General features: G+C 52.3%; 1 protein-coding gene across 1 annotated transcript in view; it reads right to left on the bottom strand.

Moving 5' to 3' along the window:
- Positions 1-14: 14 nt before the first annotated feature.
- SAMD4B (sterile alpha motif domain containing 4B) overlaps positions 15-14,451 on the bottom strand; it is a 36,432-nt gene continuing 21,995 nt past the window's right edge. Inside the window, exons 3-13 of the mRNA XM_069549055.1 lie at positions 13,221-13,691; positions 8,376-8,615; positions 7,721-7,830; positions 7,478-7,564; positions 6,388-6,730; positions 5,571-5,656; positions 4,947-5,065; positions 4,175-4,373; positions 3,857-3,980; positions 2,449-2,532; positions 15-2,238 (exon numbers count right to left, since the gene is read on the bottom strand). Coding sequence (XP_069405156.1) covers positions 2,210-2,238; positions 2,449-2,532; positions 3,857-3,980; positions 4,175-4,373; positions 4,947-5,065; positions 5,571-5,656; positions 6,388-6,730; positions 7,478-7,564; positions 7,721-7,830; positions 8,376-8,615; positions 13,221-13,691 — 1,892 coding nt within the window. The 3' untranslated portion in view covers positions 15-2,209. The remainder of the gene's footprint in view (positions 2,239-2,448; positions 2,533-3,856; positions 3,981-4,174; positions 4,374-4,946; positions 5,066-5,570; positions 5,657-6,387; positions 6,731-7,477; positions 7,565-7,720; positions 7,831-8,375; positions 8,616-13,220; positions 13,692-14,451) is intronic.

Raw genomic sequence — 14,451 nt, 5'->3', positions numbered from 1 at the left:
AAAGATCAGAATCCTTTTTGTTTGTTTGTTCTTTTTTTTTTTTTTCCAAAATAAGCCCAGACCATTAAACAAGTGAAACTCCATCAAATAAGTCTTCTCCAACAGCGAGAAAAACTGTACAGTTACTCAAAGCTGATTCTGCCAGTGGGGCTGGGAATAGAAGGGAGGGTGAAATCATGGTGGAGGGGCGGGGGCTGGGGAGGGGCAGGAGTGGGTCAGGATCCTGCCCATCAGAGTGGGGCCGCCTGCGTCCTGCACACTCTGCTGACAGGTAGGGGGAAGGGGGCAGCTCTTGCCTCCCATTATGTAGGGGGTGTCCCTCACCGCCTCCCAGTGCCAGGCAGACCCAGCTCACCCTGATGGGTAGTGAACAAGACAGGACTGGCTGGGAGGAGGTGAGGGTCTCTTAAGAGGGACACCCTGCTGATTCCAAAAAACGAGGTGGCCCCTGTCCATCCCACTTCCCCGGGCTAGGAGGAGGATTGGAGAAGCCCTGGGAGTTGGAGGGGAATGAGCAAAGGCACAGAAACATGGAGGGGCCGGGATGGGGGACTTGCATAGGTTGATGAGTGTGCAAGAGGTACATAAATAAACCTGACACCCCACCCAGCCCGGCACTGGGAGAGGAGGTAGGGACCTAGAGCAGGTCCCCAGGGCCACCCCACCCCCTGGCTTCCTCCCCAACCCTGGGTCAGAGTTGAGGGAGGTCCAGACCAGGGAGGCAGAGGCAAGAAGGACTGGGGAATGGGTGGGTGAGTGCAGGGAGGGTGGTGGTTTAAAATTTTTTTTTTTGGTTTTTTGTTTTTTCCCAACATTTTGTTATCTTTAATAACATACACAATGGTTACCAGCCATATTCATAACAAAAGTTATCATAAAATGTATCTAAAAATAACATTTTTTCCTTTTCGGTGTGAAAAGCTTGAGAATGTCCCAGTGAGGGGGGGAGCGTTGAGGGGATGGGGTTGGAAGAGGGGACCCTGGCTTCCCCATAGCCTGAACCCCCAAATCCCCTGCCTCCAACTGGGCCCCAGCACAACCCCTCAGTAGGAACAGAGATTGGTATGATTCCGGGGCTGGGACGAACCTCTGGGTTATGATATATAGTGTTCCACTTAAGTGAGGTCATGACAATGGGGGGGGTGGGGTGGGGGAAGGGTAAAAGAAAAGGAGATACGGGTGGGGAAGGAAACCAAAAACCATCCCCTTTCCCTTATTCTTTACCCCCAAGTCTTTCAGCAGCTAGACTTGGGAGTGGAGAAGAATCTGTGTTGGTGGGGGTAGGAGACGTTAAGGCAACAGACTTCCTGACCTCACTGGCTGCCCTGGCTCCCAGCCTTCGACCTCTGCATCTGCGGAGCCAGGGCTTGGGGTGGGGTGGGGAAGGGCTAGGGGGTGTGGAGGGGGCTCTGCCCTCTCCCCTCGTAAAATTCAGGCTCCCCCTGCCACTTTCTTGGCTCAGAGAGAGGCCTGAGGATTCTAAAAATGAGAGGGAATGATCAGAGAGAAAAACCGTTAAGAACTATATAAATATGTATCTTAAATAGACCTAAGAAATTAATTGCAGAGAACCTCTGATAAACAGGGCAAAAGGAAGTGAGTGAGAGGAGGGTGGCTCCTGTCCTTGGGGAATGATGGGAATGGGGAAGAAGAAGGTGTAAGGAGGTGAGGGAGAGAGGGAGAGAGAGACAGGCAGACAGACACGCTCCTCTCCTCACCGGCCTTTATCTCCTCAGCTCCTCTCAAATAACATTCAGGAGAGCAGATTATCTACCCCACTCATCTCTCCCCAAATGTCAGATAGTTCTGAGCGGGCCCCACAAGAGAGTGGGTCAGTGAGTCTGGGGGAGACTTTTTCCTTGGGAGGGGCAGGTGGCCGGCAGTCTAGAGGAGGCAGGGGTGGGACAGGGCCAGGTGGGGGGGGGGGGGGAGGAGGGAAGGAGGGAGCAGGCAGGCTGGCCAGTCCCTGCCCCCTTTATCCTGGCTGCCCCCTACCTCCCCGGGCCTCAGCAGAGATCCCTCGACGGGCCTGGGAGTGAGCAAGGCGTGTGCCAATGTTAAACAAAAGTTAAAAGGGTGAGAGAGTAGAAAAATATTAGAATGTATAGCTGAGCCAGCCCACCCTCTCGCTGTCGCGGAGAAGCCCGTTGGGGGTTGGCCCCCGCCCGCCGCCCGGGAAGCCTATGGGTGCGCTGGGCTGTGGGTCCCGTCAGATGGTGGAGGTTTTGTCTGTCCCATCTGTGGTAAGAAAGGGAGGAAGGGAGGAAGATCAGGAGCTGGTGGGAGGCCCAAAAAAAGGTGCTCAGGTAGCCTGTCTTCCCAGTCAGGCCCTCCCTGGAGTCCAGCCTCCCCTAGGGACCCCTCAGGATGACTCTGAGTTGCTCAGTTCAGAGGTGGAGACGCTGCTGGGTAGGTGGGAGCTGGGTCAGGGAAAGAGGAAATGCTCACCACCCAAGGCGTGTTCTGTCATGCTCAGACATAGAGACTCCAGAGTGGGATTGATCTCCAGGTCAGGCCCAGGGACCGGGCAGTCTGGGTGGGAGAGAGAACAGAAGCAGTAAGGACTGGACTGCGGTGAAGGGTAGAGTCACGAAGACAGAGGCTGGTGTGAAGGAGAGGCTGAGGGGGACGAGAAGGAAAGGAGAGGCAAGAAAGAGACACAGAGCCTGTAAGATATACACACCCTTGGTACCGGGCAGACCTAACACCACTCACTGCTTAAAAGCCTTTCTGGGTTCCTCACTGCTTCTAGAGGAACTCTGAGCTTTTTACCTGGGTTCACAAGACCCTGCTCTTTCACCTTCCAGCCTCACCTCTCATGATGTCCCCTATAAATCCACAAACCATGTCGGACCATCTAATTGTCTCTCCTTAATAATAAAAAAAAAGTTGACCTCTCTGAGACTCAGATTCATGACTAATAAGATGGGAATATCAGTGCCTTCACAAGTGCAGCTGGGAGGATTTGACTCAACAGTGCAGGAAAGCTGTCTGACACATAGCATACTGGTGAAAAGAACTGGTCTCATTTTTCACTCCTGCAGTTCAGCCATCCAGTCATTTAATAGTGTTTACAGATGCTTACCATGTGCCAAGCCCTGTGCTAGGATAAACAGGACAAATGGGGTCTCCTGCCTCTCACATAATCTCAAAAAAGAATTCTTTGTGACATAAAGAGTTTGGGGTCACAAGCAAATCTAAGCTCTCTCTAGAGGCAGCCCTTTCCAGACCAGACTTCTCTGCTTCTGCAGCCTCAGTGCCAGCACAGGGGCTGGCAAAGGGGAGTCACCCCTGACTTGCTGAGCAAGGCAGGGCTGCTGCTGCTGCTGCTAAGTCACTTCAGTCGTGTCCGACTCTGTGCGACCCCATAGACTAGCGCATCTCTAACCTCCCTTTTGCCTGCTTTGCCCTCCTTCTGATTTCCCATCTCTAGACTGATCTGTAAGCAGAGGGAAGACAGCCCTTAGGGTAGAACCTGTTCAAAGAGCCGAAGTCTACAGCTTCCAGCTTGGTCACCTGGCTTCTGAAAGAACACTAGTGGACTGATAGGCAGGACTCCCTTCTACAGAAACCTGGCCGCTCTGTCTCATCCCCTCCACTCCTTTCAAACTGAGTACTTAACAATCCTCGAAAAAGATGCAGACAGACACCAGGATGAGCACTGAGATTATGACACTGGGAGGGAGAGAGATAAAAACGGGGGGGTGGGTGGGGGTAAGGAGTGAGAGAAGATGGGGAGAGGGGGAGAGAAAGAGAACAAATGTATGCAAGGGATAGTGTGTCTAAGACCCAGAAGAGAAAAGAAAGGCCAGCTAAGAGTAGTGTTGAGGCAGAGTCCTAAGGGTGGGCACCTTACCTGGAGGGAACATGAGAATGGCCTGGGGTGACGAGTGGACTGGGAGCGAGTGGGTGCGCTGCACAGAGCTGCGGCTCTGGCTGGGCATACTGTTGCTGCCTCCAGGGTTGGCGAACCACAGGTTCTGCATGGGGCATGGGAAGAAAGAAAGCAGTGGGTGGGTAGGGCAAAGGCCCAGACCCAGGAGTGGTGGAGTTGGCAGGAGTCCCCTCCCCACTAAGCTGGGCCCACCTGGACGCAAACATATGGACACACACATCACAGGCACCACCACTCCAACCCCAGAAGTGCCAGGCTCTTTGCTTCCAGCTGGCTCACCTGTCGGCCCTGGCCCCCAAGGCTGGGGCTGGTGAGGGCATGTCGAGGGGAGATGCCCCCAATGCCCGAAGGGCTCAGAAGGCCCATCCTGCCAGGCGGAAGGGCCCGGGGAGGCATTGGGAACTGCCGCTGGGTCCGCCGGGCCACCCCCATCCCCACAGAACCAGCTATGGGGAGTGAGTTCGAGCCAAACGCCCAGCTGTGAGAGAGCAGAAGGCAGGGTATCAGTTTAGGTGTATGGGCCCACCTGTTTACCTCTTCTTCTCACCCCCCACAACCCCTGTGGTAGGACAGAACATAGACCTGCATGAGCAGGGATTCCCTGTCCAAGTCCTTGCACTGTAATTCTGTCTCCTTCTGCCCCAAGGGGACTCCTAAGATGGAGATGGAGAGAGTCCAAAGGTTTCCTCAAGCCCACTCAAAGCAGTTCTAACTTCAGTTCTCAAGTGTGATATTTCTGTTGTTTGTTTGGGGTGAGAAGCGACTTCGGAGCCCTCTGCACACAGGTGAAGAGAACAAGGGACAGGCAAGGGGCCAGCTATCGAGATGGTACTAATTCTGCTAGCTCAGCACTCTATTCTAATGGAAAATCGGGCACCACCTGATTTTCTAATGGGAAAGTCCTCACTGGGTGACTTATATAAGGCCACTCAGTTACTGAATGAGGACAACTGGACTCCCAGCCCAGGATGCAATCACCCCTCTAAGCACTATCTGTCAAACAACAAGGGCCTACGAAAGGAAGGTCCCTGTGCCCTGGCCGCCCGCCTACCCTTTCTGCTGCCTGTAGTTCTGCATCTCTAGTGCAGCTTTGCGCGGGAAGGTCCGGAGGAGCTTCAGCACTTGCTGTTTCCAGGACAGCAGTCGTTTCTTCTGTGTCTCCGTGAAAGCCTAGAATTGGGGGGGGCGGGGGGGGGGTGCGGCGGGGGAGGTGAAAGAGGTGTGTGTGCTTCTTTCAGATCTGCCTTCTATCCATTCGCTCAAGTATTTATCAACTGCCTGTCCTGTGCTGGGCAACGCTGGGACACAGAGGTGACCTGTGCTCACACAGCTTACAATTTAGCTGGGGAGACGATACATGAGACGTTGTAACTAGGGAGCATCACAGGAGGCACAAGAAACCTGATGTTATGAGGGGCTGGAGAAGGCATCTTGTTTTACTGAGAGCTGAGAGATCAGTAGGCGGGAGGGGGACTTACTCCCCAGAGAAGAATTATGTACTAAGGCTCTGAGAATGGGAGCTCAGGGCATCCATGGAACCCAACACTGGAAGGATGGGGGCTGGAGAGGTGGGCAGGAATCAGTTAGGCAGGGCCCTGTTGGACACATAAGGAGTGTTGGTCTGAGAGGATGGGGGCAGCCTTTCCATTCCTGAGAGCCCTAGGGAAGGCCTCACCTCATGAGATAGGCACTTTTCGATGAGCTGGAGGTAACTGGTGATGTTCTCCTCGTCTGGTCGGGACACCAGCAGCTGGGTGCACACTTGGGGACATGGAAAAAGGTGGGAGGTTAGCCCCCAGAATGCCCTCTGCCATGTTCCAGCTCCCCTGGCCCATGAGAAGGTGGGTCAGGAAACTCATGCCGGATGAGTACTAGCTATATGCCAAGCATTGCACCTGGCTTATTATGAGGATATATAAAGGGCCCACCGTACTGCCAGGCATACAGCAGATATGAAGTCAATGATACTTTTTTTCCTTTTAAGTCTTGTGATAGTCTCATCAATGGAGAGATTTTTAGCCTGACGAGTCTGAGGCTCAGAGAGGTTGAGTCACTTGCCTCAGGTCACACAGCTAAAAGAATTCAGACCCAGGTGTAAACTTGCCTACGCTGTGCTGCCTTAGGAAAAGGTGAGCCCATTAAGAGCATCAGGATACCCATCCCGTGGACTTCAGTCCCCTCTGAAAGAACCAATGGATTTGCCTTATCTGTTTACTCTTTGCTGTATGCAGTTTCCACTGACATAATGTCTTGTCTTCTGCTCAGGTTGGAGATGCTTTGAGGGTAAGGGCTGTCTCTCATCGTCAGCCTGGACATGCCAGAGGGAAAGGGGCCTTGTCATCCTTAGTCTTAGTCCCTTTCTTCAGTGCTCTAGTCCCCAGGGTGCTTTGAAAAGTTCTGCTCCCATCATTTAAACTGGATTTGACCCCTGATGCCTGGGTTCAGTTGGTACCCTGGCCCAGAACTTCCTGCTGGGCCCTGGGTGGTCTCACCTTTGCCCATCACCCGTGTAAACTGGCTGGGGATGTCTCCATCAGCGACGGGAGCGGGGGCTGGCTCACTACCATCAGTGGGAGCCGGAGCTGGTGGAGGGGGGTAGCTCTCTGCAGCTGGAGGGTCACTGGTCTCACTGCCCTTGTCTGTGCCAGGGTGAGCCAGGGGAGGCTCAGCACCTGGCAGCGGTGGCTCCCCCCGGCCCCCATCCTTGGCAGTAGAGGTGGTGGCGGCGGTGGCGGCCACGGTGGCCTGGAGGACACTGTAGGCCTTGATGGGGGTGATGATGATCTGCTGCAGCTCCTGCAGAGCATTTCGCAGATTTCCGCCTTCCAGCACATCCTGAGTGGGGAAGACACAGCCTGGGTCACATGCCAATCCCTACAGCTCTGCAGAATGACTACACGTATGGGGTCAAACAGCCCCTGCAAAGAGCTGGCGGGACCCTGGGTTCCACCACACAGAGAAGGCAGGTAAAGGTGCTGCCGGAGTGTGCACACACACATACACACACATTTGTACATACATATTCCCTCTTCCCCACTTCAAGGTGGAGTGCCATGGAGATCTGGAGAAGGTGGGCTAATCCCGGGGTCTCAGGGTCCCACTGAGGATGGAACCAGATTCAAACCCACAGATTTGGACTAAGACACTGAAGGGAGCAAAAACCAGAAGGCAAGTGGCAGGGAAAGAGGAAAACGGATGCAAATCAAGGCAGATATGTAAGGATAGGGTGCAGATAAGAAATAACCAACTGGAAAGAGAGATCGTGTACACAGGGAGACACTCTGCTTTATCAGAAAGAGCTGTCAGAAATGGAAAAGTGAAATGGAGAAAAGGGGTTGAGTCAACAGATAAGATTCCTGAGACACAGACCAGGACAGACAGGGAGGAGAACTTCTCAGCTTAGCCACAAGCAAGTGAGCCCTGTGATCTGACTTGCACTTGGTTCCCAGAGCCTGGATCCCTAGGGTTGGGGAGATCCCGAGGTAGGGGGCCACATGGGCAGCAAGGTGGACCCAGAGCCCTCAGCCATTAGCACTACTGGGCAGTCAGTTGACCTTGGAGATGGGGATACCAGGTCCTTACCTTCTCCAGGGATTTGAGGACGCTCTGCCTCTCGCGCAGCTTCTGGATGCTCAGGGCTATCTTGTGGCGGGCACCTTTGGTGACATTCTGTGGAGGGGGCAGAAGGGGACAGGAAGCTGAAAATGGGAGGTTAAGGTACTCAAGGTGCCCCAACAAGGCCCAAAGAGAGGAGGCTTGGACTGCAAGGGTCATGTCAAAATGGTACTGCCCTCAACCTTGCCCTGATGGTCCCCTCAGCTTCACCTGAGACTCCAAGTGCTGTTCAGTCAGTGTCATCATCTCTTCATAGCTCATCTGTGAGAAGAGGGCTGCGTACTTGTGCAAGCGGAGGCTCTTGAGCCACGAGGGCACGTCTGCGGAAAAGAAGGGAGGGCGTAAGGTTAGGAATCTGGCCCTGGTGACAGTTGTGGGGAAGGACCAGGCATCAATCACAGGCAGCCTTAAAAGCTGTAGGACGTTGGAAGGGGGTAGGGAGAAGCCCAGGATCCATATGCTACTTTTCAGCCAGACCCTTCCAGGTGGCCTTCCCTGGTCAGGACACCCTATCCTTCTGAGTTGCTGGGTTGGACATGTCCTAGGATAACCTCTGATGTCCCTGGAACCTCTGTTCCATCAGTCACCTCTAGGTCGTAGCTTTCTTAGTCAGACTGGGCTGCCTGAGTGCAGGGGCTTTTCCCTAATCAGGCTGGGACTTGTGGGGGTCTCTCTGCTCAGTCTTGAGCCCTTAGATCAGGGACTGTCCACTTTCCTCAGACCTGTATCCCCTTCTCGGGGGGTGGCGGGCGTGGGAGAGGAAGAATTGGGTGGGGAGGGGTGGCAGCTCCAAGCTCTCTTCTGTCCTTTTAAGCTCTGCACAAGCCTCTTGAGGAGGTCCTAGAGCTAGTCTCCCCAACCGTACCTTTCATGCCACTGCCGTCCTCCTGGAAAGTGTTCCGGCTGGAGCCCTGCTCCTCCGTCTGCTCACTGCCAGAGGAGGCCACGCTGCTCTGGGGTGAGAGGGGTGCGTGGTCGGGCGTGGTGAAAACAGCCCGGGCCCCAAGCTCCTCTGGACTCGGCCACTCACCAGGGGCCTGGGGGCTCGTGGGGATGAGCGACATGGAGCGCTTCAGCGGGCTGGGGTGGATTTGGCAGGGGAGACCTGGCCAGAGTGGGAGAGAGACAAGAGGTCAGGACTGGGAATCTGACCACAGGAGACCATGTTCCCCTGGTCGGTGCCATGGATGGCAGCTCAGCCTCGGAACCCAACAAGGGGAAAGGACCCTGGGGTCTGAGGGGAACTACCTACCAGCTACTGCTAGTTCCCTCATTCCTCTACCTACCCAACCCATCAGCAAGCTGTCAGCCACTTCTCTGAACTGCTCTACTTTCTCTGTTAGCACCCTGGGCTAAGTCACTGGAGTCCTTAGCTGGAATTGCCATCACAGCCTCCTCACAAAATTTCTTGCCTTCATCTTCACCCGCTACAGTCTATTCAACTCACAACAGCCACACTGATCTTCCTTTAAATGCAAATCTGACCCACTTAGTCCCTGACTAAATCCTACCTGTAGCTTCCCTTTACAAAAAGAATAAAATTCAAACCCTCCTCCCAATACCTATAAGGCCTTGCAGGACCTTGCCCCTGCTCATCTCTGAGGTCTCATCTCTCATAACTCATCCCTCTGGTTCAAGCTTTTCTAGCCTTTACCACACCCCTACTCCCAATTTGTTCCTGGAACAGTGGAGCTTGTTCCAGCTTCAGGACTTCTGAGCTTGCTCCTCCTCCTTGTTCTCCTGATCTTGGCAGCTGGCTCCTCCAGGTCTCCTCTCAAAAAAGCATCACTTCTTCGGAGGCTCTCCCTAAACCCTCAGTCAGAAGTAGCTCCTCCTCACCAACCTCCTATAATATTACTATGTCCTGTCTTTCTTACAGCACTGATCACAACTTTAAATGACCTTATCTAATTATCTGTTCACTTGTTTATAACTGTACCCCCTGCTTCAAGACCTGTGACAACAGGGCCCCATCCTGTCTTAAACATTATTAATTAAACTCAGTAATTACAGGGGGGTTTCTACTAGAGGAGGTTCTGCACAATTATGTGTAAAATAAGTGAATGAGGTACATAAACTGCTTCCTCAACATCTATTATTGGGCTTCAACACCTCCCAAAGGATGTTTTCTTGTTCTGAGCCCAAACAAGGGTGAATCCAGGCCCTCATTCACCGGATGTTTCATATCTTCCATCCATCCCATTCCTGGGATAGGAAAAGGGATCCGATTTGATTTTTAACCATTCTAAGGACAAGGCAGGTGCCCACGAGCTTCCAGACCTTTATGTATGCTCCTCCCTTCCCGTAGCTCACCAGTCACCTACCCTTAACTGCCAGCCACTTTGGCCTTCATTCCTGGCTCAAATGTCCCCTCTTCTGCAACTGTCTCCTCTGTGTGCCCTGAGCCCCTGTGTTGCTATCTCAAGTCCAGCCCTCCTGTCCCTTCCCTAGGCTGCCTCCCACTGGAATCTGGGCTTGTGTAGGATGGCGGCAAGCTTGCCCAACCATTTCTGCATCCCCAAGACAGGCCAAGACACAGGAATGCCTGAAAATTCAATGACTCCAAAAGGAGGGCACCCATTATCCTAAGAGTGCTAAGGGGGCCTCTGAGCTTGACACAGGAAATCTAGAAGTACCCCAAGTCAAAAAGGATAAGAAAACAAAGCCAAAAGGCTCATGCTGGGAAAGAGAGACCATCAAGGTCTAGGGAACAGAAGTCCCTCACCCCAGTTCCCATAAAGAGTTGGGAGGCAGAGACAGAAGAACCCTAGCCTCATTTCTGATGGAACGGCTGGGTTTCCTGTGAGTGCCTCACTGATAACCCAGATTCAGGACACCCAGCCTGGCACAGGCCCCCAAAGCACCTTCCCTCACCTGTGACAGTTATCTACGCTCCTAACCAGGAAGTCACTTCAGGGAGGGGGCAGTGCACTGATCCCACCGATGAAGGCTACCCTCCACCCATTATCTGTGACCTCTGGGATCCTCTGCATGGGGCTCCTCCAAAGCCTCTGGACTTGTAATAGATGTCACCCTCTGGGCATGGGGGGCTGGAGAACCCTTAACGCAGGGCTTTTTTTTTTGGCTTGTCCTGGTGCCCCTGGCTTCCTCCTTTCTCCCCTCTCAGCCAAGAAGGGGGCAGGCGAGGCTGAGAGGACAGGAAATTATCCTGATTGGAACGATTGTGTAGTTCCTGAGAAGCCCTGCTTGGCCCCGCACTAGGGTGGAGGCTGGCCACAGCATGAGAACTATAAAAACAGGAATGCTGGCCAGATATCCAGGGCCTTGCACTCTCCAAGAAACCCTGGTCTGTCCTTGGCAGAACCCCAAACCCACCCTGCCTGCCCTTACAGGCCAATCCTCACTCCCCACTCAAAAATATTTTAATGACTTCCTGTTTCCTGCAATTGCCTTAAATTGAAAAGCTTCATCTTATCCTTCAAGCCCTCCTGCCCTTGCCCCCAAATGTGACCCTAATCCTTGTAGCTCAGTTGGTAAAGAATCTGCCTGCAGTGCAGGAAACCCGGGTTCGATCCCTGGGTTGGGAAGATCCTCCGGAGAAGGAAATGGCAACCCACTCCAGTATCCTTGCCTGGAAAATCTCATGGACAGAGAAGCCTGGTGGGTTGCAGTCCATGGGGTCGCAAAGAGTCGGGCATGACTGAGTGACTGAACTGAACATACTGAGATCTGAGAGTCAAGACAGACCTGAGTTCAAATTCTGGCTCAGCCACCTATTAACTTCACGATCCTGGGCAAGTCACTTCATTTCCTCCGTTGTTTCCACTTTCATGCGAAGTTTTTGGTACAGGGGCAGGCCCATGGTAAACATGAGTATTTGCTACAGCTATTATTCATTTAAATCCCTGCACCTCTCCATCCTTGCCAGACCTGTCTACATACCATTCCCTCCAATTTGACATCCCTATACCTTCAATCCATGCTATGCCCTGTACTTGAAATGTCCAATTTCTCTTCTGGTTCAAATCCCCTATCCAACATTGTTCCAGCCTGGTCTTTTAAAGTTGCTGCAAGTATGGGCACCCTGCATGGATGACCCCTCCCCTCGATGAGCATCTCTGGGAGGGTCACTTTTAGGTGGGGGTGGTGTAGCACAGTAATAAAGAATATGAGCTGTATAGCCAGACTGCTGGGATTTAAATTCTGGCTACACCACCTTGGACAAGTGATTTTTCTGTGACTCAGCCAATGAATTTTTAAGTATAAAGTTCTCAGAACAGCTCCTGGCAAAGACTAAACGTTGAATATATTTTAGCTAGAATTATCAATATACCCTCCCAAGTTGGACACAGAAACTGTCATGCTCTGAGACTGGAAAAAAAGGTCCAAGACACCTTGGGTTGTTGCTAGAGCGCCTGGAAATGCCCCTCTATCCCTCTATCTTTCCTGATTCTTGCCAACACTTGGGAGGGAAGCAGGTGACTAGGATATCCATATTCAACTGGGGAAGAAAGAGGCTCGGGGTAACTGATATGTACTAGGCGCCATACAGCTCGGTACCAAAGACCCAAGGTTCACTCTGCCCCTGGCACAGGCAACGTTTTTATTGTCGCCCTCACCTGGCCTGCTTTAACCAGGGCTTGCAAAAGGCAGCTGGCATTTTGAAGTTAAATCTTGGCAACTTCTTGCCCTGAGTCAGGTCACGTGACTATCACTTCATCAATCCTTGGAAATGTCAGTCTCTTTTATCCTATTCATTTCAACTAACACTTTAAAAACCAGAAAGCAACTATACTCTAATAAAAATTAAAAAAACATAAAACAAAAATCTGACTGGAATACCAGCCCCCTGCTCACCCCAGCCTCTGGAGGTACTAACTAGGAGAGTCATTTTGAGACCACTTAGTTGGAGGATAGCATAGCATCAGAGGCAAGCACTGGTATCAGGCTGCCCGGTCTAAACCCTGGCCAGTTTCACTACCTACTTTGTGGCCTTGAATACAAGACTTCATCTCTTTGCGTCTCAGTGCCTTCATCTGCAGAATGGGGCTAATGATACTGTTGTGATGAAGATTAAAGGAGACCATGCCTGCAAAATGCTTTTAAAAATAGAGCACCTAGCACAGTCAATGCTAAACAATGTCATCTACTATTACTAATGCTTTGCAGTATGAGTTACATCTTATATGAACAGGCTTACAAACATACACTTCTCAGAAATAAGTCTGGTAAGCTGGAGCCAGATACAAAAATCCAGAATGTCTGAGCTAGAAAGAACTTCAAATTATGGTCATGAACTCAATGCTTTCAGAGGTCAGGCAGTTATCACACGTGCCTGAAGTTGGATGGTTGCGGCAGAGGCCTACTGGGACACGTGTAGGTCTAAAGGTGGTAACCAATATTTAACTCCATCTTATGACTGCCACCAGACCACAGGCCTTGATTTACCTGATCATTTGATTTTTTAAGGAAAGCTGATATCTGGATTTTTAGGGGAAAATTCCTTACATTGCTGATTTATTTTAAAATGTAACAAAATAAAACCAAAGTTTTGTTGAGTTTGGGCTCAATAAAGCATGTTGGTGTGTCAGAAATGGCTCTGGGAATGCCAGTTCACAACCTCTACACTGACTCAGAGGCCCAGAGAGGTTGGTTATGTGCCCTGCCCAGGGACAGAGTGAGTGAAGAGAGAGCCCAGTCTGACCCTTTTCAAGTAGGCATGGCTTCCCAGGAACTCCCACCTCCTCACCTGCATTTGCGTTGCTCCCAATACTGTTGATGGCTGGCGGCACTGAGCTGGGTGGGTGGAAGGGCACATGTCCATTTTCCCGCGGTGGCTTGTCCTGCCAGGCTGGCCCTGCATCCCCAGGGCCCAGCTCTGCAGGGCCACCCCACTCATCCGAGCCCTGGCGAGAGTGGTAGGTGGGCTCAGGTCGGGTGCGAAAGCCGCTAGCTAGCCGCTCTTCCAAGTGGCTGAGCCAGAGGGCCAGTGCATTGCGGTCCTCCAGTGTGGTGGCCGGGTGGATGAGGGCATAGGAAAGCAGCTGGCGGCTCTCCTCGATGAAGGCATTGCTCTCGATCGAGTAGGCCAGCACTTTCTGCAGCAGCCTCATGTACTCCGACTTGGCCTCCGTGTTGCCCGGCTGAAGCAGGGGTAGGTGGGACAACAGGAGGGACACCGCCTTCTCTTTGGACTCCTGCTGCCACTGGCTGACGACGGCTGCAGAGGGGACAAGAGGGAACGTCAGGGCAGCCGGGGCGGGGCCCCCATAAAGCCAGGAGAGGCGTCTACAATCCACTCCCTCAGCTCCAGTCTCACTTCCCTTCTCCTTCCATGACTCCAACCTTGTCCCTCATACAGGTGATATCTAACATACTCTGCCTGCTTCCACGGTAATTTTCTTTTTTCTGGTTTCATTATTCCTACTCTCAGAAACCTGCCATGGCTCCTAATCAGCCAAACATGCCACTCCAGAACCTGAGTCCCTCCTGCTGTCCCCAGGCCTGCTCTTCTTGTTGTATCCCTACTCCTTACCTTCATGGCCTCTACCCTCTTTCCCCTGTCAAAACAGCCTTTATCCGGACTTGGAGGACAACAGAATATAATATATTGGTTAAAAGCTTGAGCTCAGGACTTCCCTGGCAGTCCAGTGCAGAGGGCAGGGTTCAGTCCCTGGTCGGGGAACTAAAATCTCACATGCTGTGTACTGTTGCTGCTGCTAAGTCACTTCAGTCGTGTCTGACTGTGTGTGACCCCATAGATGGCAGCCCACCAGGCTCCCCCATCCCTGAGATTCTCCAGGCACATGCTGTGTAGTGCAGCCAAAAAAAAAAAAGCTTGGGCTTGGGAATCAGATGGTCTGGACTCCCCCAACTTACTAGCTTGATCTTAGAAAAGTCACTTGAACTTCACAGAGCACTGATTTCCTCACCTGAAAAATTTAGTACCCAATTCACAATGTTGCTCTGAGATTCAATGA

The sequence above is a fragment of the Ovis canadensis genome, chromosome 14, assembly GCF_042477335.2.
Source record: "Ovis canadensis isolate MfBH-ARS-UI-01 breed Bighorn chromosome 14, ARS-UI_OviCan_v2, whole genome shotgun sequence".
In the NCBI taxonomy this organism is placed as follows: Eukaryota; Metazoa; Chordata; class Mammalia; order Artiodactyla; family Bovidae; genus Ovis; species Ovis canadensis.
This window is presented reverse-complemented; position numbering and strand designations above follow the sequence as displayed.